Raw genomic sequence first — 24,551 nt, 5'->3', positions numbered from 1 at the left:
ATACTACTCTCCTTTTAATATAATATAGATGTTATTATTCTTTCATTTAAAATGCTATTTACACCATTGGGACTGTTTTACTGAAAAAGAAAATTATTTCTAGAAATAAAGCCTTTTTGTCTTTTAAAATTAAAATTTATTTTTAATGATAGTTAAGCAATCTAATTATAAGAATCGAAATCAAGTTTTATTGAGCAATCTAACTCCGTATTTCCTAAATAGATAGAGTATTTATTTGGGCAATTCTAGTATTATACTAACTTACAAGGGTCTTATCTAAAAAGTTTAAGAAAAGAAAAAACATAAATGAAGCTCAAACCAAACCAGTCCCCCTTCACCTGGTGGCATTAGATTCTGTCCTCTTACCCTTTAAAAAATATCCAATACAATCTTTGTCTTAACACTTACTAGTATTAATTAAAAAAGTTTTCATCACACAAAAAGTATAACATTTTTAATCAGAACTTGGTGGGACTAATTAGCAGAAAATATTCCCATAAACCCCTGTCCCTTTTCACACTCTCCTTTTCTGCTTCTTTCTTCTGTTCTTCCCCCCACACACACTCTTTTTCATCTTGCTTCTTTTTATCTGTGTGCAAAACCAAAACCCCATTTCTATAAAACCCTTTTTTTCTACTTCATTCTTTAGATTTGCAAAATATATATGAAAATGAGAGGACCTTTAGGGGCAGTAATAGGGAGGCACCCTTCAAGCGATGGTACAACCCAAACAGGGGATGGTATAATCAAACACAACAGGAAATGTAGAGATGTTGTGTTTCTTGTTATCTTCATTGCTTTCTGGGTTGCTATGATTGTCAATTCCAGCTTTGGATTTAACCAGGGAAACCCATTGAGGTAAAACACAAAGAAAAGTAAAAAAGAAATGATAAAGCTGCTTGCTTTTTACTGCTTTTCATAGCCCAAATGTGTCCGTGAAGTCTTTTACATTTTGATCTGTTAGTTTAATGTGTTTAGTGTAAGTTGTTCTTTTTTGTCCTTCTTTTTGTTGCATCTTGAGTTACTCTAATCTGGGGTTTTATGAGCTTCATATATGCTTTTTAATTCACCTCTTCTTTGAAAATGTTGTTGTGATGAATGCAAGTTTCAGATGCTACCTTGTTATGCTTGTGAAGGGTGAAAAGAATGCAACAACTTTTGACACAAGTCAAAAAAAGAATGTTCTTTTTCTTGTCCAAGATTTGTTCTTTTTGGCTCTTTGTAATTGAGATTGTCATTAAAGGAACCTGAGCTTATGTCCTAAGTTTTCAGTTAAAGATTGTATACATAAACTCCTTGTTTTGGAAACAAGATAATGCCCTTTCTAGAGGGGAAAATCAGGAATTGCAGAATTGTTGAATTGTGTGTCCATCTCAGCTAAATGCTTACGGTTTTAGAGAATGTATGCTTATATTTACTCAATTGTGTTCATTTTTTTCTGGAAATATTTTTTGATAATAGGTGGCGCTGAAACTCGAATCCTGAACTGTTCTCTGATACTATATTGAATTGTGTAACCGTTTCATTTAAAAGATTAAGCTTTTAGAGAAAGCACACTTATATCTACTTAATTATTTCATCAACAATAGCTTTCAATATTCTGCTTACTCAACTATGGACGGTTCTTTTCTCTAAATAGAATTCTATCATAGGAGCTGTTTTCACCCTGTCCATGCAACTAATATCTTACGCTTGTCTACCGATATACTAGTTCACTATTTGTCATATTGCTAATGCATCTGATCTGGCTTAGCAGGCTAACATATGGGCTGGACTATAAAGGCAATGTTTGTGGTGATAGACATGCCGATCCAGATCTTCGTGAATTGGAACTCAGATACTGGTTGAACCCTAATCAAGTTTATGAAAGTGGTTCAAAAGATAACCAGGCCAAGATTTCTAATGCCAGGACCATTTGCTTAATGGACTGCCCTATCCCATCAGAAGATTCTCTAAATTGGGTGTGTGACTATCCGGAGGGCGAGGTTCGTATGTCAGTAGATGACTGGATCGATAGGAATTATGATTATTTTGCAGACCTTACTCCGGACCTAAGAAACACTTCTCTTCAGCTTCAAGGTCCTTGTTACCCTGTCATATTTCCAAGTGTTAATGGTAAGTGAAAACAGATGAGCAAATTAATTGTGGAAGACATTTGTGGCATGAAATGTCAAGCATATTGTTTGTTTAAGTAGTTGTGATTGATTTAAGTACTTGAGATGTTTAATTTCCTGTTGGAAGTTTTGAGTGTCTTGAGATATTTAATTTATTTTTCGATCTTCTAATGTTTTGTGCCAGTTTATTGGAGCTGCCAGCTTATTGCCCGTGCATCGAATGTGTCTTTGCGGCATTGGAGGGAGATGGGCGGTGTTAACATTGTTGAGGACATTGCAGTCGATAAATCCATCCATGGCTTAATTAACTCTCGATCGTTGGTCTTAAAGGTTGCGTGACTTACTATTCTCTTGTTTTTCTTGTAAAGTACTCAGCTAAAATACTTTTGAAATTTGTATTAAAAATGAGACACCCAAGAGATGTAGATTACCCGTTTCATTGGCTGTAGATGACGTTTTCACTTGGAACTGCATCAGGATACATAAGAGCATGTAAAAAAGGTGTTCCTTTTCATATCCACAAAAACTGAGGATCTCTTTTTTCAATCACTAAAAGTGTAACTCATTTTCATAAACAACAAACATGTTTCATTTGACCTGTGTAGTCAATGGTCAAACGATGACTAAAAGAGCGGAACCCTGAAATGTTCAAGTAACACATATTATATCAAACTTGGTGTCTCACTCGTATTCTCTATGGTAAGATATTCTATTATTTAAGAGTTCAAATTTCACATCTGAGTCTCATTTGCAGAGATATGTAGCTGATGTTGGTAAGTCATGGGGAGTGTTGATTGTTTGTGGAGGGATTTTGCCAGTGTTTCTATCAGTGATATGGCTTTTGATGATTCGTCACTTAGTGGCTGCAATGCCTTGGATAACTGTCGTCCTCTTTAATGCCCTTATTATTTCAGTCACAATGTTCTACTACTTGAAAGGTTAGGCCCTGTTTCTTAATGTTTTCCTTCCGGTTGTTATGTCTTAATAGTAATTCATGTCAATTTTCAGTTCTATATCCAGTTTGTAATTGAGATGAAGCACACTCTGACAAAATTTATGCTCCCTATTTGAAGTTCTAAGTCCTGCATTCTATCTTATGTTTGTTGTGTAATTGAACATCATATGTTTCCATCGAGTACACTGACAAAACTATCCTCCTTTCCTATCAAGCTGGATGGATTGGCAATGACTCTATCTCCCCCATCATTGGTGAACATGATCCGTATTATCATGTGTCTGCAAGGGTATGCTTGATTTTTCAGTTTTACCATTCTCTATGTAATAGTTTGCTTTTCGGTTGGTGTAGCATTTAATCAAATTATCTACTTGGTAGGAAATAAGTCACCTCCATGCTGCTGCGGTTCTCATGACTGCTGTGATGATTATTTCGGTCTTGTCATCCATCGCCATAGTGCGACGTATCCTTATGGCTACTTCTGTCCTGAAGGTAAGTCCATCTCTCTCCCTTTCTGAGCCATATAGCACCATGTTGTTATTATCATTTTATTAAGCTATAAAAGGGTAATTTCGTTAATAATCAGCACTAAGATGGTGCTGTAAATTACAGTGTAATATATGTACATTCAAACGGAAAAAAGCAAAAAGCAAAAGGTGTAGTTCTTTCTAACAGTGGAAGGACTCTACAAAATCTATCTGTGATTCAGCCTCCCGAGCATACTCACTTCCGCACCAAACATACAGCAAAAATATACAATCAGCCTTATAGCACTGTGTTATATGCGTTCAGAGGAGTAACACCCTCTACACCTTTTTTCCTCTCTATATTTTAGCCCTTCACGATGGAGTATTAAACTAAACATGATTTTATTCTGCCCTTTTACATGGAAATGATGACCCCCACATACACAAAAGAATGTTATAACTGCCTTTTGCTAGATAAATGTCTTCTAATTTTCTTTTAAAAAAAGAAGATAAAGACTATCAAAAACACGAGAAGCATGCGGTAGATTCTGGATATTATAGATAATTACTTAGTTTATGTCCATACAGAGAGAATTTTCCTATTTGCAGAAAAAGAGCAAGTAGCTTTTTTGACTATTTCTTGGTATTACAGGTTTTGTACGCCTGCATTTATTTCAGTTGTATCTTCATGAAGTCAAATTTATACTAACACCAGAATAACCATAAGAATAAAGATTACATTAAGAAACACGTCATCTGCTCTCTGAGGCAAAACGTTGACCTAGAAGAGTAGTTCATCTTAATTTATATTCCCTAGATAATGAAGGAATTGACTTAATAGCAGTTTGGTTTCTTTTCTGTTCATGGGTTGAGTATTAAGCTTCTTATCTCTAGATAAATTTACTTAAAATGATAAATGAGCATTTAAATTGCAGGTAGCTGCTAAGGTTATTGGAGAAGTACAAGCACTAATAATTTTCCCCATCATTCCATATGCTATCCTAGCAATCTTCTACATGTTTTGGTTTTCAGCTGCACTTCATCTTTTTAGTTCTGGACGAATTGTCCAGAATGATTGCAACACCAACTGCTGTGCGTATGATCTCAAATCAAAAAGAGTGAGCTGCGATCGTTGCTGTGGATACAGTATCCAGTATACTTCTCATATTGGTGTTGCAATTCTTTTCCACTTGTTTGGCTGCTATTGGGCCACACAGTTTTTCGTGGCAAGCTCTGCAACGGTTATTGCAGGCTCTGTTGCTACATACTATTGGTCTCGAGGCGGAACATTGGTAGGTCATAAATTCTACTCTTATTTTTCCAGTAATGCATTTGAACATATATACATGAATAATTTCATCTCTACATTTCAGAACTATTTCATCTTTTGTGAAGTTTAACCTACTCTTATTAGTCCATATTACTTTCTTTCAATTATCATTACATGTTTTTTTCCAAATCATTCTGAATTTCTGCTATTTCTTCGCTTAATCATGTTTATTGTTTGATACTCGCATGCAATCAGCTTTAGTAGCCTGTTTCATATATTATTGGGATAAAAAGGTTCCTGATTTAATACAAGAGTAATTTTTCGGGTATGTTCTGCTGACTGATTAGCTTCTATTTTTGCAAGTGCAGCCAGAAATTTCATTTCTCCCAGTGTTCTCCTCTATGAAGCGGCTTATACGTTACAGCGTTGGATCTGTTGCTCTTGGTTCGCTGATTGTTTCTTTTATAGAGTCTATCAGGTTTCTACTTGAAGCACTCCGGCGTAAACTTAAAGTTGCTAATTCAGCACCAGAAAGTTGGGTTGGAAGAATGGTATATAATTCCTCACAAGGTTGCCTGCGGTGTATTAGTTGGATCATCAAATCTGTGAATCGTAATGCTTACATCTTGGTAAGTAATAAGTGTTGCAATCCCATTTGATGTTCCTCAAGTTTAGTGCAGTATGCTTGGGAAAACATGACATTTTGTTGAGTTTAGCAATTTTTTATGCTAAATTTTTCAGTGTCCTGACATGATATTAAATTGTTTGTTTTTAGAAGCGGGTAATGCCTGTTGTTTCTCTCAAATCTATGATGGGATTTGAAATTCTAATTAGGTCTCAACTCGTATTTTTAGTACGTTAAATTAACAAGAACATGACATCATTGTATGCATGATCTTGACTTGTAGTAACAGCATCAGTTATGATGGTGCTTGTGATACATTGCAGATAGCTATAACAGGAAAGAGCTTTTTCAAGTCTTCTGAGATTGCAACTGATCTCATTATCAGCAACATCCTTCGGATCGGAAAGGTGAATGTCATTGGCGATGTTATTCTCTTTCTTGGGAAGCTGTGTGTCAGTCTTGCAAGTGCACTTTTTGCTTTTCTCATGTTGGATACTCACAAGTACAAGTCTGGACATAACAAGATCTCATCCCCAATATTCCCAGTGCTGGTAAGTCTAATTCTGTTGGTTGGATTATCCATTTAAGTAGATGCAACTATCTATTTTACAAAACTAATAATTAAGAAAGTGCTCAGATCCTTTGGGCAATTCTATTACCACTTCAACAAAGTGCTCAGATCCTTTGAGCAATTTTATTATCACTTCAACAAGGTGCTCAGATCCTTTGAGCAATTTTATTACCACTTCAAATTATGCAACGTGTAGAGCTAGACACAGAGAAAGAAGACCTATATACATAAACTTACAGAATACTATTCAGGAAAGGTGTGGTTAGAAGATTTCACTTGATGATTGCTTATGATAATGATGCAAGACTAACTGATACATAACATATGTTGCTGCAGTGAATCTGTAAATGCCTAGATAATTAAGTGTAGTATCTCTAGCTTGATCCGTGTTTCTAATGCAGGTCTGCTGGAGTCTTGGCTACGTTGTGGCAACTCTTTTCTTTGCCGTTGTGGAGATGTCAATTGATACCATAATACTTTCATTTTGCCAAGACTCAGAGGAGCACCAAGGAACCGCCCAATACGCCCCTCCTCTTCTTATTGAGACTTTGAATGACCAAAATGAGATGCAAAGACTTACACAATGATCAATCTCCAGATGATATCTCCTGCATTAGCTTGAATGTTATCATTTCAGGTGTAATCGCTTGTCATCTAAATTAATTGAGTGTTTTTGTTAGCTCCTTCTCTAACTTGCTCTTTAGCCTTTTTGATAGATTTTGTATCTTATAGTTGTAAATAATTTTAAGTCCAAATTAGATCAAGCAAACTCTGCAATCTCTTCAATCGGGGCATATGCCCAATGATAATAAGAGTTGGCTTTGGCTGTAACATGCAATTTTTTTTATTGCCATTTCTGCACATTACAACAGAGTTATGGACAATGAAAATTAAGATATTGATGAATATTTTCCAAAGCTTGTTGGAATGAAAAGTTTGGCGGAAAAGATGCGTACTACCTCAATCCTCCCTGCGGAGATAGCTCGATCCATGTTAAACAAATTCATTTTAAATATCTTATGCGTCTTAAAATTGGAAAGTGAAATCGAGAATACATGGTGAACTCTCTTACACAAATTAAGTTTAACAAGTTGGAGTTCACTCTCGAGCTCAAACATACCGTAATCCATAGTAAAAGTTACAACGAATCAAAAGATTGTTAAAACCATCACTGATGTCATCCGTTTTTTACTCCAATATGATAAAATCCTGGATCAATGTACTTGCAATCAATCATGGAATGCAAATTATAGTATCTAATTTTATATATATTCTAAGTTGAATAAAGGCAAGCGAAAGCAAATGTATTGGTTAATCTACTCGTGATATCAATGAGCAAAACATTAGTCTGAGTAAACGGTGCCAAAGCAGAACTTTATTGGTTGAGAATTAAGAGGAACAGAAAATTTAAGGATTCCTTTGAAGTCTTTCTGCCAGCAACAAGGGGCTAAAAGACCAATTTGGTTGTTTCCTGTCTGCGCAAAAAATGCGGAAGTATTTCAGGCTCAGACAGTTGATTTTTTAGCAAAAGTCAGTTTCCTTGGATCTATTTCATCTGCTTTTATCACAGTTGCTTTGCCATTATCTTCTTCCGTCCATGCTATCGAGGCCCTCTCCAAAAGTTTGAGTATCTGCTTCAAATATCTTAGTATCATACTTATGTTTAACAAAGGTTGGTTGAAGTAGGTAAAGAATGTAACATAAGTAGAACAAAGAAAATTTATTCAATGACATGTAACATAAGTGGAACAAACATGTGGTTATTCATTCAGATTTACTATATGGGATATGAAACAACAGACATCAGATAGAATAAAATTCATAAAATTCCCTCTAATCCCACGGCATGGGTTGAATCCTTTTAAATGCATCGTTTCGCAATCCTAGTTTATCCAAAGTCCTTTAAATAAAAATATTCTTGATCAAAATAGTGGAAATGAGAAGATCAGGACTAGAACAATCTCTAAAACGCGCTTTCTTATATATATTGGAAATAATCATATCATATATTTCCTAGAAATAACAATTTAAATATCATCATTAAATTTCCTATGTTGATGCTATGAATGATTACACTAACTATACTGACACCTCAGTAAAGTTCCAGACGGTGCTCCACTGTATAGTTAAATAGTCACCATTTCAGCACTGTTGCGCTCCCAGCAAGCGAGTATAAAGAAGAAGATATCGCTGCTTCAACATTGAGGATTTACATTTATGAAAGATGTAAATGGAAGACGTGCTCATGAAAGTGTGATCTTTCCCTTTCATATTTTTAAATGTGAAAAGATGAACTGGCATACATCATATTTGTATTTAAACTTCCCACATCTCATATTTTAGGTCTATAATCATCTAGAATTACCAATCTGGTATGAATTGTTTAGACATCAAGGTCAAATATTCTGAACCATCTAGATTTTTAGAAGGGACCACACCATGCATGACATGGCAGTGACAGAAGAATCACAAACAGCAATGTTCTTCACAAAGCAATTTCTAGGTCCTAAGAAACCCTCTTTTTTTGTAAAGTATAATATTCCAATCATCGATAATGTACATCCATGAGAAACACAGCAGCAGATCGATAAAATTATTCTTTTTTGACAAGGAGATGGACCAAATTATTCAAAAATATCAGCACAAAAAAAAAGGACATAGGAGCAGGTCATACCACACGCTTCCGAATACCTTTGGCTTCTTCATTGGTGATCCCAACTATGATTTTGAGATATTGAATAGCTGATGAACGGAAAGTTATCAATGTCAATTCTTATATTAAAAAGTTGAAGAAGGCATGTAATGACAATAACCTACAGGAGATGCCACAAAGAGATGTCAACTGAAATTTGAGATAGCGCACTGCTTCCTTTGGCTCAAAATCGTGAAGATCGACAGTCACAATTTCTTTGCTGTAACTGCACCCAAGGTATTGGTGTAAATACAAGCTCTGTAAGCAAAATATATGAGTAGAGAAAGACAAGAGAGAGGAAGGTGGTTCTCTGCCGAACCTGTTTTCAAGAAGCTTTTGAGTGGATTGTTCATCAGTCTCTCGGGCCTTTGTCATGAAAAAGTTTCCCTGTCCCATGAGACGATTATGAGTAAAATGCCAGCACAGCACCATAATGAAAATTTAAACAAGTGGATCAACCAAGGCAAGATCAACTTTTGGGAAGAGAAGAGTTCGCACATATTGGACATGTACTCCAGCACGAATTTAGAGCCTTTTTTTTCGTGATAGGTGATGTTGGAGTATTTTAGAAGTGAAAGACGTCATGGAATATTAAGAACTGAACCTGGAAGCACTATCTTCAAAGGCGTTTTATACTCCTCAACTTACTTTGCGTTTTGGTATTTGTCGGCTAACTAAAAGCTAAAACCTCCCTTGATAGGTATAGAGCAAGAACCAAGTAGATATTTGGATAGTTTAACGGAAGATGACAGAACTCTTAAGTCTGACCACTTAATAAGCTAAGGTGGTAACTGCACACCATCCACCCAGCCGATACCACTAGTAGAACATCTCATAGAGAGCCCAGTTATTTCCACTAACATTTTCAAATGTAAGCACGAAGGAAAGTCACTTTAGATAAAGGAACAAACACCATACCTCTTCCAGGAATCTGTGTGCCTTGACCTGATCTCCTTTTTGAAATGCTTCAGCAGCCTGGAACAAAATTTAAGTTTATAATACCAGTCATGACTTAACATACTAAACTTTTCTTCACCTCAATCAACACAGAATGAAGCATCTTAATGTGATTTTTTTTTTGGATAACACGCATCTTAATGTTATTCTGATCATGAAACAGTATAAGAGAGGTTATGTGACTCACTGCTTTATAGTACTCTTTCATTGTAATCCAATACTCCTTTACAGCTTTTCGGAGAACTTCGTAGCTTTCTTCATTCTCCTCACCATCTAATAATAGAAAATTATGAGGTGTTTACGTAACAAAGTGAAATAAAATAGCTAAACACGTTCACTAGTGATATCCTATTAAAGAAATAAGTCCCCCCACCCCACCCCCCCACCCAAAAGAAAAAAAGAGAGAGAACAAAGCTTATTTACTTAGCAGTTTGAAGCCATCTAAAAGTGCAACCGTAGATTGGTTGAATATCATGCAACCCTACTCAATCATTGCCAACAACACAGACTTTGTAAAATTGCAAAACAGTTCCTATTTGTATAGAGGATTGGGCTTCTTTTGTTGAGAACCATATTTTGGTGCAGATTCTCTCTTTTTGGTATACGGCTTATATACGGGGTTTCCTCCCCAATTGTTAATAAAATTATTTACCTAATCAAAAAAAAAGAGTACAAAATCAATAGAAAAAGGCAATCAAAAGAAGATATGAAATCCTTGATAAGAAGCCATATGTTACCATATACACTTATTTCATCTGCACAACACACGTAATAAACAAATGAAGTGCTTACTTTTTGCATCACTCTGTGGTGTCCTGATAAGAATCTGGCGTTCTACAGTCTCCTGTGATGGTTTCACTACAAACTGGCTTAATCGCCTAGACTTTTCAACTTCCCTCACATGACGAATCACGTCATCCACACCATCATGTCTTGCAGGCACATTAAACAATGTCTGTAGAACTTCCTTCTGAAGCTCATACCTGTCCTTCTCCTTCTTAGATAAGTTGAACCCATTTTTAGTCATATTCTTTGCTTTGGAACTGCATTAGCAAAAGAAGAAGGATGACCTCCAAGTCACAACACCTTGCAAATTAAGAAATCTATTTAACAAAAAGTTCTATTCCTGAACATAAAAATTCTAGAAGATAGTTTCTGGAGGGCAAAGTACCGGCTGGTTGGATCTTGCATTGAAGGTGTCTCATGCGATGCAACTGATGCAAAATCTGGACTCTCCACGGACTGTTACATCAGATCAGATAAAGCATAGTAAGTAAAGAAAAAATTCATGTGATTGACACTTGAATACTTGGACAATTTCAATTGCATCTGGAACGGATATAAAATTATCACTAAAGATTAAAATAAATTCTTACAGGTGGAGTAGCTCATGTAATAAGGGATAGGAGACGAGTGGTTGGTTATATGTTCCCTTTAATTTGAGAGACGAGGAAACTGGTCTGACCATCTAAGCAGCCCAATAATATAAAAAATAATTCCTAGATTTCAAAGGAATATAAATAATTATATGGTGAGTCAAACATTATTAATCTTGTAAGCTCTTTTTACAGCTAGAAGCAACGTCAATTTGGTTTAGCCGGACTATGTAAGCTACAGATCCAAAACAATTTCCAATTTTAGAGAAGTTACCTCGTAGAAATATATTGTCTACAAATAAAATCCCTTATATAATTACCTCCCAAAAGGATTACATTGCTATTTTGTTTCTGAAGGGGTAATCAGTGGGTTAATTTTGACTTGAATTTATTTTTGCACATCAATTCTAGCGCATGACCTGGTCTTTGGTATTCAGTCAAGAGATTACCTACCATGTAGATTTGTATAGACGTGGAACCCATCTCTCAAAGCAAAACAATCTGTATAACTACACACATTACGACCCTTCTCAGGCCAGATGAGAGTGAGAGCCAGGGGGAGAGAACAAACTGGGGTGAGGAGTGAATGGAAAGAGGGAAGGGGGAGGAAGAGGAGAATAGAAGAGAAAGCACTATCCTTCCCAGGTTTTATTGTGAAAAAGAAATCTCATTTTCCTCCAAGAGCATGACCAGGAAGAATGAAAGCAAGGCTAAACAGACTGCCTCAAGATCATTACCACTAAATTATTGTCACTTGTAAGTGTGACGGTATCTTATCCAGTTTTACAGCAGACAGGAGCAACACCAAGTGACATACAAGAAAACTTACTTTCTGAACACCTATGTCTAAAATATCATCACGCTTTCCCAAAGTTGATGCTGACAAATCTAGCAGCTTATCCATACTCTGCATATTCAAAGGAAAGGAGGCCTTATATAAGGAAACATGCAGGTTAACGCGACAAGCAAATCTGTCTAGAGAAGTAAATCAATCTATATGTAGTATGTATGCATAGTTTCTGAAAATCAGGAAAAGACAAACATACAAGCACCCCAAGCAGGACACTAAAAAACAGGCCTATTTATTCAGAAACAGAAGATAAACAGCACTAGCCGAGCATTGTCTTGTCTGCTTAGCATGAGAACTAAGCTTCTACAAGTCTAACAGCAACCTGGCCTCATTCCTCCTGCAATTTTGCATGATTCCACACATGCATTGTGGTTTCTCACCATGAAAGTAAACCAGAGTCAGCAAGAAATCCACTCATTAGTCCCTAATTTCGCAAGCTAATTAAGTACATGAGGTTATTACTTTAACCATGATAGAGGTTTAATAGCTACTTAGGTAAATCCAATGGAGCATAATTAACTTTTAATTAAATAATGACTTCATACCACACACTTGAATCCTTAAAACTGCTTATAAGACTTCCAAACCAGGAACAGGATTAACCTTAAAGAGGACCTAGAGAAGCATATAGCCAATCAAACCAAACACAAGACTTGCTTTCAATAGTACCTAGGTAACATGTGGGAGTGGGAGAATAGACGGGCTAGATATATGCAGATGCTTAGAAGAACAACCTTCACATGTATGCTCAAGACTTATTTCGATTATGCCGTGGTGCCAATTACTGAGTAAGAGCATACAGAATTAAGTGCAAATATGCAGATGCTGAATGTAAATATAAAATTGAGCCAAATATAAGGTTACCATTTGATGCCTCAAAATAGATATAGAAAGTATAAGAAGTGATGGAATTGGAGCACACTCACCTTATTTAGATCATAGCCGCACTGGCCTGCAAATCCAACAACATCAGATTAGCAAAGAAATTGTCCAGAAATTGTGACAGCTCAATAGGAATTAGGATGCAGTTACAAGGAAGAAAAAGAAGGAATGGAAAGTAAAGCTATCTAAGTGCAACCTATAAAGCAGATACCCTTTCCAGGAAGGGGCTTGGTAATATTAAGCACAACAGGAATACGTGGACTATCCACAAGTTGCATTCTAGTTCACAAAATTAAGTCCCAAAATAGACTTTAAAGAAACATTTAACCGACTGTTGCAAGTTTTATTGGAAGATTACCAAAAAGAAGTGAAGAAAGAAATGACGCGATTTCAGGCATTAAAAGTAAACATTAGTGTCACTCCATATGTGAAAGCTACTTCTCAAGTAATCTTACAAATACTTAGAATAGACTTAAGCAAAGTGCTCACCCACAACATCTTCAATTACACTCATGTCAAGAGAGAATCGATCTCCGAGCATTTTGAAGAGGAACTCCTCAACACTGCCTGGCAGGGTTTCACTCATAGCGGCAGCACCTAATGGAGCTTTCTCATCCCTTATCTCTGAGGTAAAAAAATCATCCACACTTAATTTCAGTGGCTTGATTCTCGTAGAAGTTTCTGGAATGAGTGGCCTATTTGTCACATAGTCTCTTGGGATCATGCTTGAGACAGTCCCCATAGACACTGATAACTTTTTTTGCTTTGATGAACTGGGACCAGCTCTCTTGGCATGAATATCAGATGCAGATTCAGAAGTTAATGTCACAGAATCTCCTACTTCCTCAAATTCGGATTCAGAAGTCAATGTCAAAGAATCCTCTATTTTTTCTTCTGATGCAGAGGTAGTAGTTATAGAGGTGCTAGCTTGCAGATCTCCAAGTATATCACCTGCAATAATTGGATCCCGACCTGCTTTACAATAAGCTGCAGCAATGTCATCAAGAGAGACAACACGTCCAAAGACATCAAGCAACTGCTCCAGGTTCTTTCTATCATCATCAGTAAACAAAACTGTTGGAGGTGCTTCCATCTTCATCCTTCCAGCATAAGATGAAATAAAGAACCTCTGATAAGACTAAAGAAGCAACTATATTGAGAACATCACATATTAATCAAAGGCTGTGTAACATATATTGGAGTAACAGAAACCACAAAGAAAAGGAAGTAGCAGGAATTGGATAGTATAACAACAAGAGAATCCAACATTTCGTGGATAACAGAACCTAAATAGAACCAATAACTGTGATAGGAGAAAAGGAACTAAGGAATACAAGTAAATATGGAGAAATACTACTTTTGATAAGAAAAATGGAGAAATACTACTAACTAATTGTTTAGATCTAACAGAAGTGATCAAAGAGTTACTTTTTACTCTCCAGCTTGTCTACGCGACGTCATCACACTGCCATAAGAATAATGTTGGTAAATCCCTTTGGTATGAGAAAATGATATGCAACTGCTGCAAACTAATTCAATTCTCGTATCGCCCACAGCCCAAAAAATCTCTTTAAGAATACCAAATTTTAGAACTATTCAGATTTGGCATAAAGGCCCATTCAAGTCTGAACTTCCAAGTTATGAAGAAAATCGCAAAGAAGCACATTGTGAGACTGACATTTCAGCTTTCCAGAAATTCTATATTCTTCCTCAAATTACTGAATATTACATTAAGCATACAAATATTACCACGGAAAACAATGCTGAGCACACTATTACTCAGAAAATGAAAAATAATCCTCAAGTTACAGAAATTCCTGAAAAAATCATTGATTAAGGAAAGAACACATATTATCAAATTATACCGTACATTAACAAATGACGATCAATGCTACTGTACATACACTTTCACAAAAAAAAAAAAAACACAGTCGACTCACAAATTAAAGGCAGGTTTCGGAATTGAAAAGGCAATGCACTTAGATATTATCCAAAAAAAAATTCAATCAAGGAAGATAAACAAGCAAACAAACATTCTTCGGAATTTTAAACATCAACGCTTTGCTCAAAAGCGATTAAATAATTCATTGTGCGAAAAGTTTCGTGCTTCTATGAATAGTACGCAATGCAATGCAACTCGATTCATTTAAAATTATGGAGAATGATTAAATTTTTCATCCAATAAAAACAAAATTGGCGTGATTAATCAGTGTGCAGAAAGAGAAAAAGCTTCATACTATATGTTTGAAGGTCGATGATTCAGCGAGAGTGGAAGAAAAGAAGTTGCTTACGTCTCGATTCTCTCCCTCCACCCCACGCTCTGCTCAGTGTGTAGTCCCCAACCTCTGCTTCTGAAAGGAGGAAGAAGTTAAAGAGAGTGGAGAGAGAAGTGTTGTTCTGCTAATTATTTGACTCGAGTCACGCGGAAAGTGCCCAAGCTAAATTACCAAAACATTCTTCAAGTGTGTTTGGTATGTTTATGGAATATCACTTGTAATTTCTTTTTATTACCCAAAAAAGTTATAGGCCTGAATGTAATCCTTCATTTTTAGTGGTCTTAATCTTATGCAATACAAATCCCCATAATTTATAGGGAAAGTTTCGCATATGAACAATTGAGCTCACTGCATTTTAATTTTATAGCTCATATTTTAATTTACAATCAACTAATCTAAAAATAATAGGCTAAGATTCAACATTCAATTTCAATAGGTTCTAGAAATTACTATTTGATTTTTAAAAAAGATTGCTTAAGCTTTTAAGTTAATTTTTGAATCAGTAGTTGTGACTCAAATATTAGTTTAACAAACCAAATCTATTTGGATGGTGAAAATTAAATTCTTAACAAACTTAAATATGTGGGTTTAAATTTCGAATCTGATTTTGTGAGAAATTTGAAGTGGGTGTTATTTAGACTTGTTAGAAATAGTATAAGGAGGTTTGTGAGCAGCTTATTTTTGACCATGTTTGAATTTATTCCTACTTTTCTCTACTCACTACTCACTTTCCCCACTCACTACCCACTTTCCCCATTTTCCCCACTCATGTTCCCCACTCTCCCCACTTTCTCCACTCACTACCCACTTTCCCCATTTTCTCCACTCACTACCCACTTTCCCCACTTTCTCCACTCACTACCCACTTTTCCCACTCATGTTCCTCACTCTCCCCACTTTCCCCACTTTCTCCGCTCACTACCCACTTTCCCCATTTTCCCCACTCGTGTTCCCCACTCTCCCCACTTTCCCCACTCATGTTCCCCACTCTCCCCAAAAAATATTTCCTCCACCCACTCTTCATCATTCTCTCTACCTATAACACACACATCAAGACCTCACCTTAAAAAAATATATATATAAAATGGCGCATTTTACAAGGGAGCTCTCTTCTTCTTCTTGGATTTTTTCTCCAAGCAACAGACAAATACAATAGATCTCACCCTTTCTTCCCAAGAAAAAACGGCCGCACACACTCATTTTACAACGGAAGCTTCTCTGAAAATGCACACCTGAATTCACACCCAACATTTGAGAGACTCACTTTGAAAGTTCTTCACACTCAAAAAAAACTGAAAGCAAAGGCTTCAAAATTCAAAATTTTCAGTTGGATTCGGGTAAAGGTTTGTTGCTCTGTTGCTACTGTTGAAATTGCTTCTTGAGCTCCTCATGTGATTTGGATTCTGCTTTTCTTTGGCTTATCTCTTGGTGTCCGCTTAACTCTGTTAGGTCAGTCCCAAATCCTTTGTATTATGTTTTGCTAAATGGCTATATATAAAGTTATTGAATTCCTTTTAGATTTTTGGATTTGCTCAAAAATACGATTTCTGCTATTCTAGTGTGTCATGGACGAATGTTTGGTTTCCATTTGAATAAAATAGTGTAATGAATCGAAAAATGTTAAACTTTAGATTAAATGTTGACGAAGTAAATGCTGTAAAGATTTTGGAATCTATTATTTGCTTTGGGAGTCTTTACTCATTTTCTTTAATTTCCACTTCTTGTCATCGAGGAAGAGAGTAAAATCCAAACAAATTTGCTCTTAAATCGAAGATCTGATGGCCAACAATAGTTATCTTTTAATAGCAAACAAGCCGTAAATTATAGTCTATACTCCACTTTCAGAAATAAGATAAGCGGCATCATGAGGTATATAGTTTTTTTTTTTGTAGCAAAAATATAAAGATATATAGTATCACATGTTTTAACTCGTAGGCATAATGATTCCTCAATAGTTTGTTAATGAGTTGTTTGTGCACTCCAGCTTTTACCACCGCAATCTACTTTATTTATTTGATTAGTTTAACGTCAAAATTTGCCCCCTATCCTCTCTGCCTCACGTTTTCTTGTTCTTGAACTTTTTGCCTCCTGATTTATCCAATCCTTTTTTTACTAGTCTATGTATTTTCATGACTTGTACATTAAGTTACATAAGTCGAGCAAATTTAAATATATATCTTCCTTTTTTTACAAAAACTTTTGAAGTATGTATATGTTCGTGTATGTATAAAAGAGATAGAAAACGCAAGCTAAAAAAATAGAAATTGGCTTGAACTTTCGTAGTTTACTTTAGGTGCGTTAATTGAATAATTGTCATAGCTACGGGTACGGTTCCCGTAACGTAGTTTGTGACACCTAGTTACTAAAATCCGGGGGTACAGTTATGTGACCCGGCCACAATTTAATCTTTAAAAAAAATTAAACATGTTGTAGATCGTGAGTACGGTTCTCGTGACATGATTCGCAATATGTAACAATAATTAAATAAAAGCGGTTATAAGGTAAAAATGCACAATAGTTTAAAACATGTATTAAAATCAGATAATATGCCAGTTATAATAGTTTAAGCGACCGTGCTAGAACCACGGAATCCGGGGATGCCTAACACCTTCCCCCGGGTTAACAAAGTTCCTTATTCAGAATTTCTGGTTCGCAAACTTCAAAAAAGAAAGTCGAAATTTTCCTCGATTTGGGATTTAAAATAAATCGGTGACTTGGGACACCAAATAAACTATCCCAAGTGGCGACTTTGAACAAAATTGAATAAATTAATCCCATTTCGAATAATGTCACTTTAATTGGAAAAACTCCCTTATACTATCTTCGGGTGTGTAAAAAGGAGGTGTGACAAGGTTGTATATAAAATTTGAAGTCATTTAATGGAGATTTGGACTGGTTTTGAACAAGAATTGCAATTGAAAATTGTGGAAGAAGTTCGTCTATAGATGCTTGTATAAAGGTGTATAAAAGTGTATAATAGTGTATAAGATATGTTTATACACTCATATACACTATTATACAAAAACTGACTTCGTCTTCTTCCTTGCATTTTTTCTAAAATTTAACTCAAATCTTGCTCAAATATACTCCAAATCACTTCAAATTAAAATTTTGAACTCTTTTTGATATTTTCAATCAATTGGAACAACACACAATCCAAACAACTAACAAACCAAAAAAAAACTTATTTTCGAAAGCAAAGCTTTTAATGGCCTTCAATGGTGGACTTATACTCTTCAATTTTCTTACATTGCAACCAGATGACACAGGATAAGAAGCAGCAATGGCGGACGACCCCTTGAAGCATATGTAAAATATGTGAGAAGAAGAGAGAGTGAAAGCAATGGTTGTGAGAACACATATTTAACTCCATAGTTTTTAGAAGCAATGGTTATAAGAACACAAGTTTTGAATTTGCTAGTGCTTTAAAAATATGTACAATATGGGCTAAGTTGGGTAAAATTTAAAAATATGAGCCATTTTTTGTTATGATGTGAAGTCATATGTATTTTCTTATAATTCTTTCTAATTTATAGTAGAATTTGGACGCCAGATTTATATAATATAAAAATAAAAATTATGTATATATTTTAAAAAATATTTTGCTGAAAAAAATTGACGGAATAATCAAACAGACATTCGTATTGCACGGGATTGTCTTTCTGACCCCCTCGACTCCATGTCATTCAAACCAGATTCTTTATTAGGGGTGTTTATAAAAATCCGAAAAATCGAACCAAACCGAAAACCAAACCAAACCGACCAAAAAAATCGTTACTTTTTGGTTTGATTTGTTTTTGGTTTTGAATTTTAAAAACCGATCAAATTTGATTTGGTTTTGGTATTAATCAGAAAAAAACCGAACCAAACCGACTATATGAGTAACTATTTCAAATTTATTATTACACCTATATATATGTATATTGTTATACAAAATTTCAAAAAATTTATGGTAAATGTTAATAGTTTGCACTTTTAAAATAGTTCTTTACCTTTACATTCTAGTTTGATTGGTAGTTTTCTTTTGTTTAGTGTAAGAATCCATTTCATGTTAAAATAACATATTTTAATTGAGCCCTTAAATTATTCATCACTATTTGATTCAATTATCATCAATATATTTTGGTAAATAATAGATTTCTCAAAGGGCAATTGATTTGATAGTGTTACATTGAAAATGTGGTCGCCGGAATATGTGTTTGGTAGTGTATGTCTTATATTTAAGAAAAAACCGACAAATAATCGAAAAAACCGAAAAACCGACATAAACCGAATCGAGAAAAACCGACTTAATTGGTTTGATTTGGTTCTAATATTTGAAAAGCCGACTTACTTGGTTTGGTTTCTTTTTAGGGAAAAACCGATCCAAACCGAACCATGAACACCTCTATTCCTTATGTTGGTTGAAACTATGAGCCCATTTGGATTGACTTAAAAAAAGTGGCAAAGCAAATTTTAAGTGCTAGAGCTTATTTTACAAATAAGCAGTTATTTGTTTGGATAAAAATGTTGAAGCTTAAAAAAAATTATTGAATTATTTGGTAAACAAGTGATGGTAAGCTCTTTTTCTTTTAAAAAGACAAAAATATCCTTAAGTTGTTAACATTATAAAGGAGCTGATTACTACAATATATTTAATTATGAATTAATGCAAATAAAAAATAATTTATATTTTAATTTAATTTCAATTTAATTGATTAGTTTAGATAGTTTTTATAAATATAATTCTTGAATGCTCATTTTTCACCACTTTCAATCAAGTAAACTTCCATAAAAGTCTCAACAATTACAATTATCAAGCTTTACAAATTTCAGTAGCAATCAAATTACAAATTTCATTTCTTCATTTCCGCCAGACAACGCATGACAGTTACAAGCTAGAAAACATACACATACTGCAAGAATCCACAAAGTATATATTAAAATCAATGTTGCCTACAAATATAGGAAATTAGTGTTGTTCTATGATGCATATAATAATAGAAACATAAACTAAAGCTAACAAACAATGAGCAACTCGACGAAACAATAATTGAAGCTTACACATAATATTTTGTGTCATGTTTGTTCTTTTGTCCTAAGAAATTTAGAAAACAAAGTATGCATTTAAAATTGGCATTGAGTGATTACAATTGGGTGTGATGCTTGAGAAAAGTGCAGAAAATAAAGATGAAGCAGAGAGGAAGGGGAAAAAAGAGGAACGACTCAAGTGAAGGAAATAGGAGAAATAGATGTTTTAGGGTTTCTGAGGGTAATTTTGGTATTATGAAAACTTATAATGGACAAGAAAATAATTTTTTTGGTCAAACTAAAATGGCTTTTAAGCCAAAATCGGAAAAGTTGGGGCTAACCAACTTGTTGCTTTTGATTTTTTAAAGCATATTTTAACTTTTTTTAAGTATTTTTTTTTGCCAAACACTTCCAAAACTAAAAAAGGACTTAATAAGCTGGTCAAATCAGCTTTTAAGCCCATCCAAACACGCTGTATATATGTCTCTAATGGTTGACCGACTTTATGTGGAGTTGATATGGCTAATCTGAACAAATTCATGGTACACATGCATTTAAAGAGCGTCAATGGTGGGTTTTTTTTTTATATAAAAAAAAGTGAGAAAAGCCTAGCTCGAGGGGTCTTAATGAGTTCCAATTATTATTTTTTACTGATTTTTGTCATTTCCCCCGTTCCAACTCACACCATGCACTTGTAATTATATTTTAATCACTTTTCTACCCTCATATGGGTCCATATATATATATATATATATCTCAGTTTTACATTAATTACATTGTTAGGGCTGCAATTAGTTAAGGAATTTTGGCATGATGTGACAACTTACCTACATAATTGGCAGGAAAAAACCACGGTTATAGATATTGGCACCAGATAGCCAATAAATGTATATCACAACAAGAATGTGTATATCGTAATATTTTCCTTCTTTGTGTATATCAAAATATATATTAATTTTTCCTTCTTTGTATATCTAAAATATAAATAATAAATATAGTTTTTTAAAATTTATTATTATCTCTATATCAATGTATATCATAACAAAAATAATTGCATTGGTTGTATATCACAGTATATAATACATTAAATATGTGTATACCAAAATGGACATCACAAATTTATGTTTCTTCTTTGTGTATATCAAACTGTACGTATGTCAAAGTTTTATTTTTATTCTTTATATATTATAATGTATATCAAATTTATTTATTCCCACGATTATATTTATTGTTTTATAGTTTAGAACTTGCTATAAACCTATTATATCAACAAAACAATGTGATATACACACATGCATACATGGTGATATACATAGATGTACACCACCTCAAACACACATATTTTTATCTTACAGTGAGACAAAAGGGAAAAAGAAGAAATTGAAATCTGCCGCTTGAAAAAGAAAGAGAAGAATGGCGAAATTCATTAGTACGAGAATTTACACCTAAGATATGTAAATATAGAATGCGAAATATGATCCGGCACCGGCAATCGCACATTGAATTCTCATAATAATTAGTGCGAGAATTTTTTGTGACATGCGGTAGACTTCAGCCGTATCTTTGGAATTGAAACAACACACAAAAAAAACCCCAAAAATCCTTACCCTAACTTCGTTTGAGATGCAGACCAAGTTCTGCAAGGAAACTTTATAATTCTATTTTTTCTTTTACTTCAAGACCTTATAATTCTATCAAAACTAATTCCCACACACAATATTAAAGGCCCCAAGTAAGATTATTGAAATATGGGAAAAGAAAAGAGAAGAAGATTGAAGAAGAATATTGGAGAGAAGAAGAAATACGGGGAGAGAGAACAAATAAGAAACTAGGGTTTTTTTAGAATTTGGCTATATAATGCCAATTTTTTTAGGTTATCTTTGCCAAATTTAATACAAGGCTAAAAAATTGCCAATTTTCTTTATGGGTTGTCATACTATGCCATTTTTTCATTAGTTTAATATGTTATTACTAAGGTTTAAATTTAAGGAGCTTTATAAAAATCACCCTTAATGATTTTTGTATTGAAATATATGCACATATTTTTGGTTATAACGACTAATGCAATTCAGTTACTTGTCACTTGTAACATTCTTTTTCTCTCGTATGACTCAATTCTTGTACGTCATTCTTTTACCAAAAATAATATTAAAAAATGAGGTTAAGAAAAAAAGGTCTTTTCAACGGAAGCTAAGAATAAAGAAAGCATTGGCCGGGCTCAACCTGCATTAGAAGTTGAGCTCCCTAAACAAATATTATGACCAACCTAAAGACCATTGCTCTAAGGTTCGCTTGGTATGAGACATAAGGTGGGATAAGATGTAGGATTAAATTTATACCTTATTTGGTTGGAGGTATAAATTTTTTCTGGGATAAATTTATACCGCCAACCAAATAAGGTATAAATTTAATCCCAGACTTAATCCAAGATATACCATCTTATCCCGACTTATCCCATCATATATGAGATTATTTTATCTCATCTCTCATGTGATATAAATTAATACTAGTATTATAATAAATTCGAGATAATTTAGTCCGTGTACCAGACGACCCTAGAGTTTGTAAAAAAAACAGTAGGGTAAAATTTTCCATCTTCGGATTATGAAAGCAAAAAATAGGGAATAAGTGCAAAACCTTTTAAAACAGAAACAAAATATAAATAATGCCCTTAAAAAGTTATATTTGGCAACCCGAGCTAATAATTAATTCAAATTGTATTAATCATAGTTATGGATGTCACACCTCCTTTTTACACACCCGAGGGTATATAAGGGAGTTTTCCAATTTAAGTGACATTATTCGAAATGAGATTAATTATTCAATTCAGAGTCGCCATTTGGGATAGTTTATTTGGTGTCCCAAGTCACCGATTTATTTTAAATCCCAAATCGAGGAAATTTCGACTTTCCTTTTGAAGTCTGCGAACCAGAAATTCTGAGTAGGGAATTCTGTTAACCCGGGAGAAGGTGTTAGGCATTCCCGGATTCCGTGGTTCTAGCACGGTCGCTTAAACTATTACAATTGGCTTATTATCTGATTTTTAAAACATGTTTCAACCTATGGTATATTTTTAACTTATTAGCCGCTTTTAATTAAAAAAAATTTTGGAAAAATTCAACGTCATATAAAACACGTATTGAACCATGTCACATGAAATGCACCCGCGGTCCACGACACATTTTATCTAACGTTGTTGAGATTTAGATTTGGGTCACATAAAATGCACACCCGAGTTTAGGAAATTATTTTTTTTAAAAAAATAAGCGCGCCTAAAGCAACTACGCACTTTCAAGTTTGCGAGGGCCATGGAAAATTCAACTAAATGGCACGCCTCGATTTCTAAGGATTAAAATTAATTAAATGAGGGCCATGAGTTTTGAGATTTTATTTGGCATGGCGCGTCTCGATTATTCTAAAAGGATTGTATTCAATTTAAAGCAAACTACAAATATTCATGATTATGTTTCTTCCTAAAACTACTTTGAGATTATTGCAAGGTCATGATTTATGAATATGGAATTATTATTGAAGAAATATATGATTTGAGTTATTATGGACTTAATCACCCATGTCGGTATCAAATTTGCTATTGACTTAACATCCTTTAATTTGGATCCAAGCTATTACATCGTTCTCTCTCCATTTTTGATACATTTTTCTATCTTTCCCTACGAACTGCAATCTCATTGAAGAAACTCATTCTGTCTTTCACGAATTCTATTTCTTGATGCTCTTCATTCATTTTTTTTTGTTCATATCTTTCAAGTTGGTAGATAACCAAAATATAATATACAAATCAAAAGGAAATACGGTGAAAGAAAAATAATGGAAACATTGGTTAAGAAAAGAATGAACCCTTTATAGATGAAGATCTTATTCAATACATATGGAGCAAACACCCATCAATTTTAATGTGCAAATGAACCACAATCAGAGGCAACGAGCGGAAACCTTTCGAACCGAACTCGACTTCGACCTCTTCGGGCTAGTATTTTGGGCTATCTTTTAAATTGAGTTTGAAGCTTTTGGATTTGATTTTTCGTGTGATTTAGCTCCTGTTTTTTAGGTATTTTTTTTTAAACAAGGTAATGAATGGCTATATGTTTTTTTTTGTTGTTGAAAGAAATAGGTAAAAAGAATAAAACTAATAGAAATTCTCTTTAGCATAGAAGAAGAAAATTTGTTTTCTCTCAATATTCTTCCCTCTTCTCTTTTCTCTTTTTCTTCAAATATTTCTCTTCTATTTATAGGAGAATTTTTAAAAAATTTCAGCCCTTTTTTATTTTTTTTATTTTTTTATTTAAAAGAAATCCCACTTACATTTTGCTTTTCTTTTTTTATAAAAAGAATTATCACCTTTCTTTACTTTTATTTTTTAAATTCCAACTTTAATTACTTTTATCTTATTTTACTTTTTTTAAAAGAGAATTCCACTTATTTTACTTTTCTTAAAAAAATAATCCACTTTCTTTTACTTTTCTTTAAAAAATTCTACTTTATTTT

General features: G+C 34.1%; 2 protein-coding genes across 8 annotated transcripts; one reads left to right on the top strand and one right to left on the bottom strand.

Annotated features, from left to right (window-relative positions):
- Positions 1-377: 377 nt before the first annotated feature.
- LOC107804771 (choline transporter protein 1) lies at positions 378-6,833 on the top strand. The gene is made up of 10 exons (XM_016628702.2): positions 378-858; positions 1,757-2,115; positions 2,299-2,444; positions 2,869-3,052; positions 3,285-3,358; positions 3,448-3,561; positions 4,472-4,828; positions 5,175-5,435; positions 5,755-5,982; positions 6,404-6,833. Exons 1-10 carry the CDS (start codon positions 665-667, stop codon positions 6,587-6,589), a joined length of 2,103 nt encoding a protein of 700 aa, XP_016484188.1. The 5' UTR covers positions 378-664; the 3' UTR covers positions 6,590-6,833.
- A 339-nt stretch (positions 6,834-7,172) lies between these two features.
- Positions 7,173-15,231, bottom strand: LOC107804772 (putative nuclear RNA export factor SDE5). Of its 7 annotated transcripts, none has more exons than XM_075223187.1 (12): positions 14,997-15,231; positions 13,249-13,859; positions 12,804-12,829; positions 11,857-11,934; positions 10,823-10,893; positions 10,444-10,694; positions 9,839-9,924; positions 9,613-9,669; positions 9,014-9,081; positions 8,820-8,920; positions 8,694-8,744; positions 7,173-7,633 (listed from the first exon to the last, which is right to left on the bottom strand). In XM_075223187.1, the coding sequence occupies exons 2-12, from the start codon at positions 13,856-13,858 to the stop codon at positions 7,584-7,586; spliced, it is 1,449 nt and encodes a 482-aa protein (XP_075079288.1). In that variant the 5' UTR covers position 13,859; positions 14,997-15,231; the 3' UTR covers positions 7,173-7,583. The 7 variants fall into 7 exon arrangements, with proteins under 7 accessions (XP_075079288.1, XP_075079284.1, XP_016484189.2 ...); XM_075223183.1 differs by having other exon boundaries at positions 8,677-8,744; positions 13,249-13,897; positions 14,997-15,229; XM_016628703.2 differs by having other exon boundaries at positions 8,677-8,744; positions 14,997-15,229.
- Positions 15,232-24,551: the final 9,320 nt, after the last annotated feature.

This window comes from Nicotiana tabacum, chromosome 10 (assembly GCF_000715075.1).
Source record: "Nicotiana tabacum cultivar K326 chromosome 10, ASM71507v2, whole genome shotgun sequence".
Taxonomy (NCBI): Eukaryota; Viridiplantae; Streptophyta; class Magnoliopsida; order Solanales; family Solanaceae; genus Nicotiana; species Nicotiana tabacum.
The sequence above is the reverse complement of the archived record's forward strand: the minus strand, read 5'-3'. Positions and strand labels throughout refer to the sequence as shown.

Bases quoted from the DNA above. Each gene is read 5' to 3' on its own strand.
- LOC107804771 (XM_016628702.2), top strand. From the start codon at position 665: ATGAAAATGAGAGGACCTTTAGGGGCAGTAATAGGGAGGCACCCTTCA. The intron at 2,445-2,868 runs GTTGCGTGACTT...TCTCATTTGCAG, and splicing joins CTCGATCGTTGGTCTTAAAG to AGATATGTAGCTGATGTTGG. The intron at 5,983-6,403 runs GTAAGTCTAATT...TTTCTAATGCAG, and splicing joins CCCCAATATTCCCAGTGCTG to GTCTGCTGGAGTCTTGGCTA.
- LOC107804772 (XM_075223183.1), bottom strand. From the start codon at position 13,858: ATGAAGATGGAAGCACCTCCAACAGTTTTGTTTACTGATGATGATAGA. The intron at 11,935-12,803 runs GTGAGTGTGCTC...TTGAATATGCAG, and splicing joins GCGGCTATGATCTAAATAAG to AGTATGGATAAGCTGCTAGA. The intron at 10,894-11,856 runs GTAAGTTTTCTT...CTGATGTAACAG, and splicing joins TAGACATAGGTGTTCAGAAA to TCCGTGGAGAGTCCAGATTT.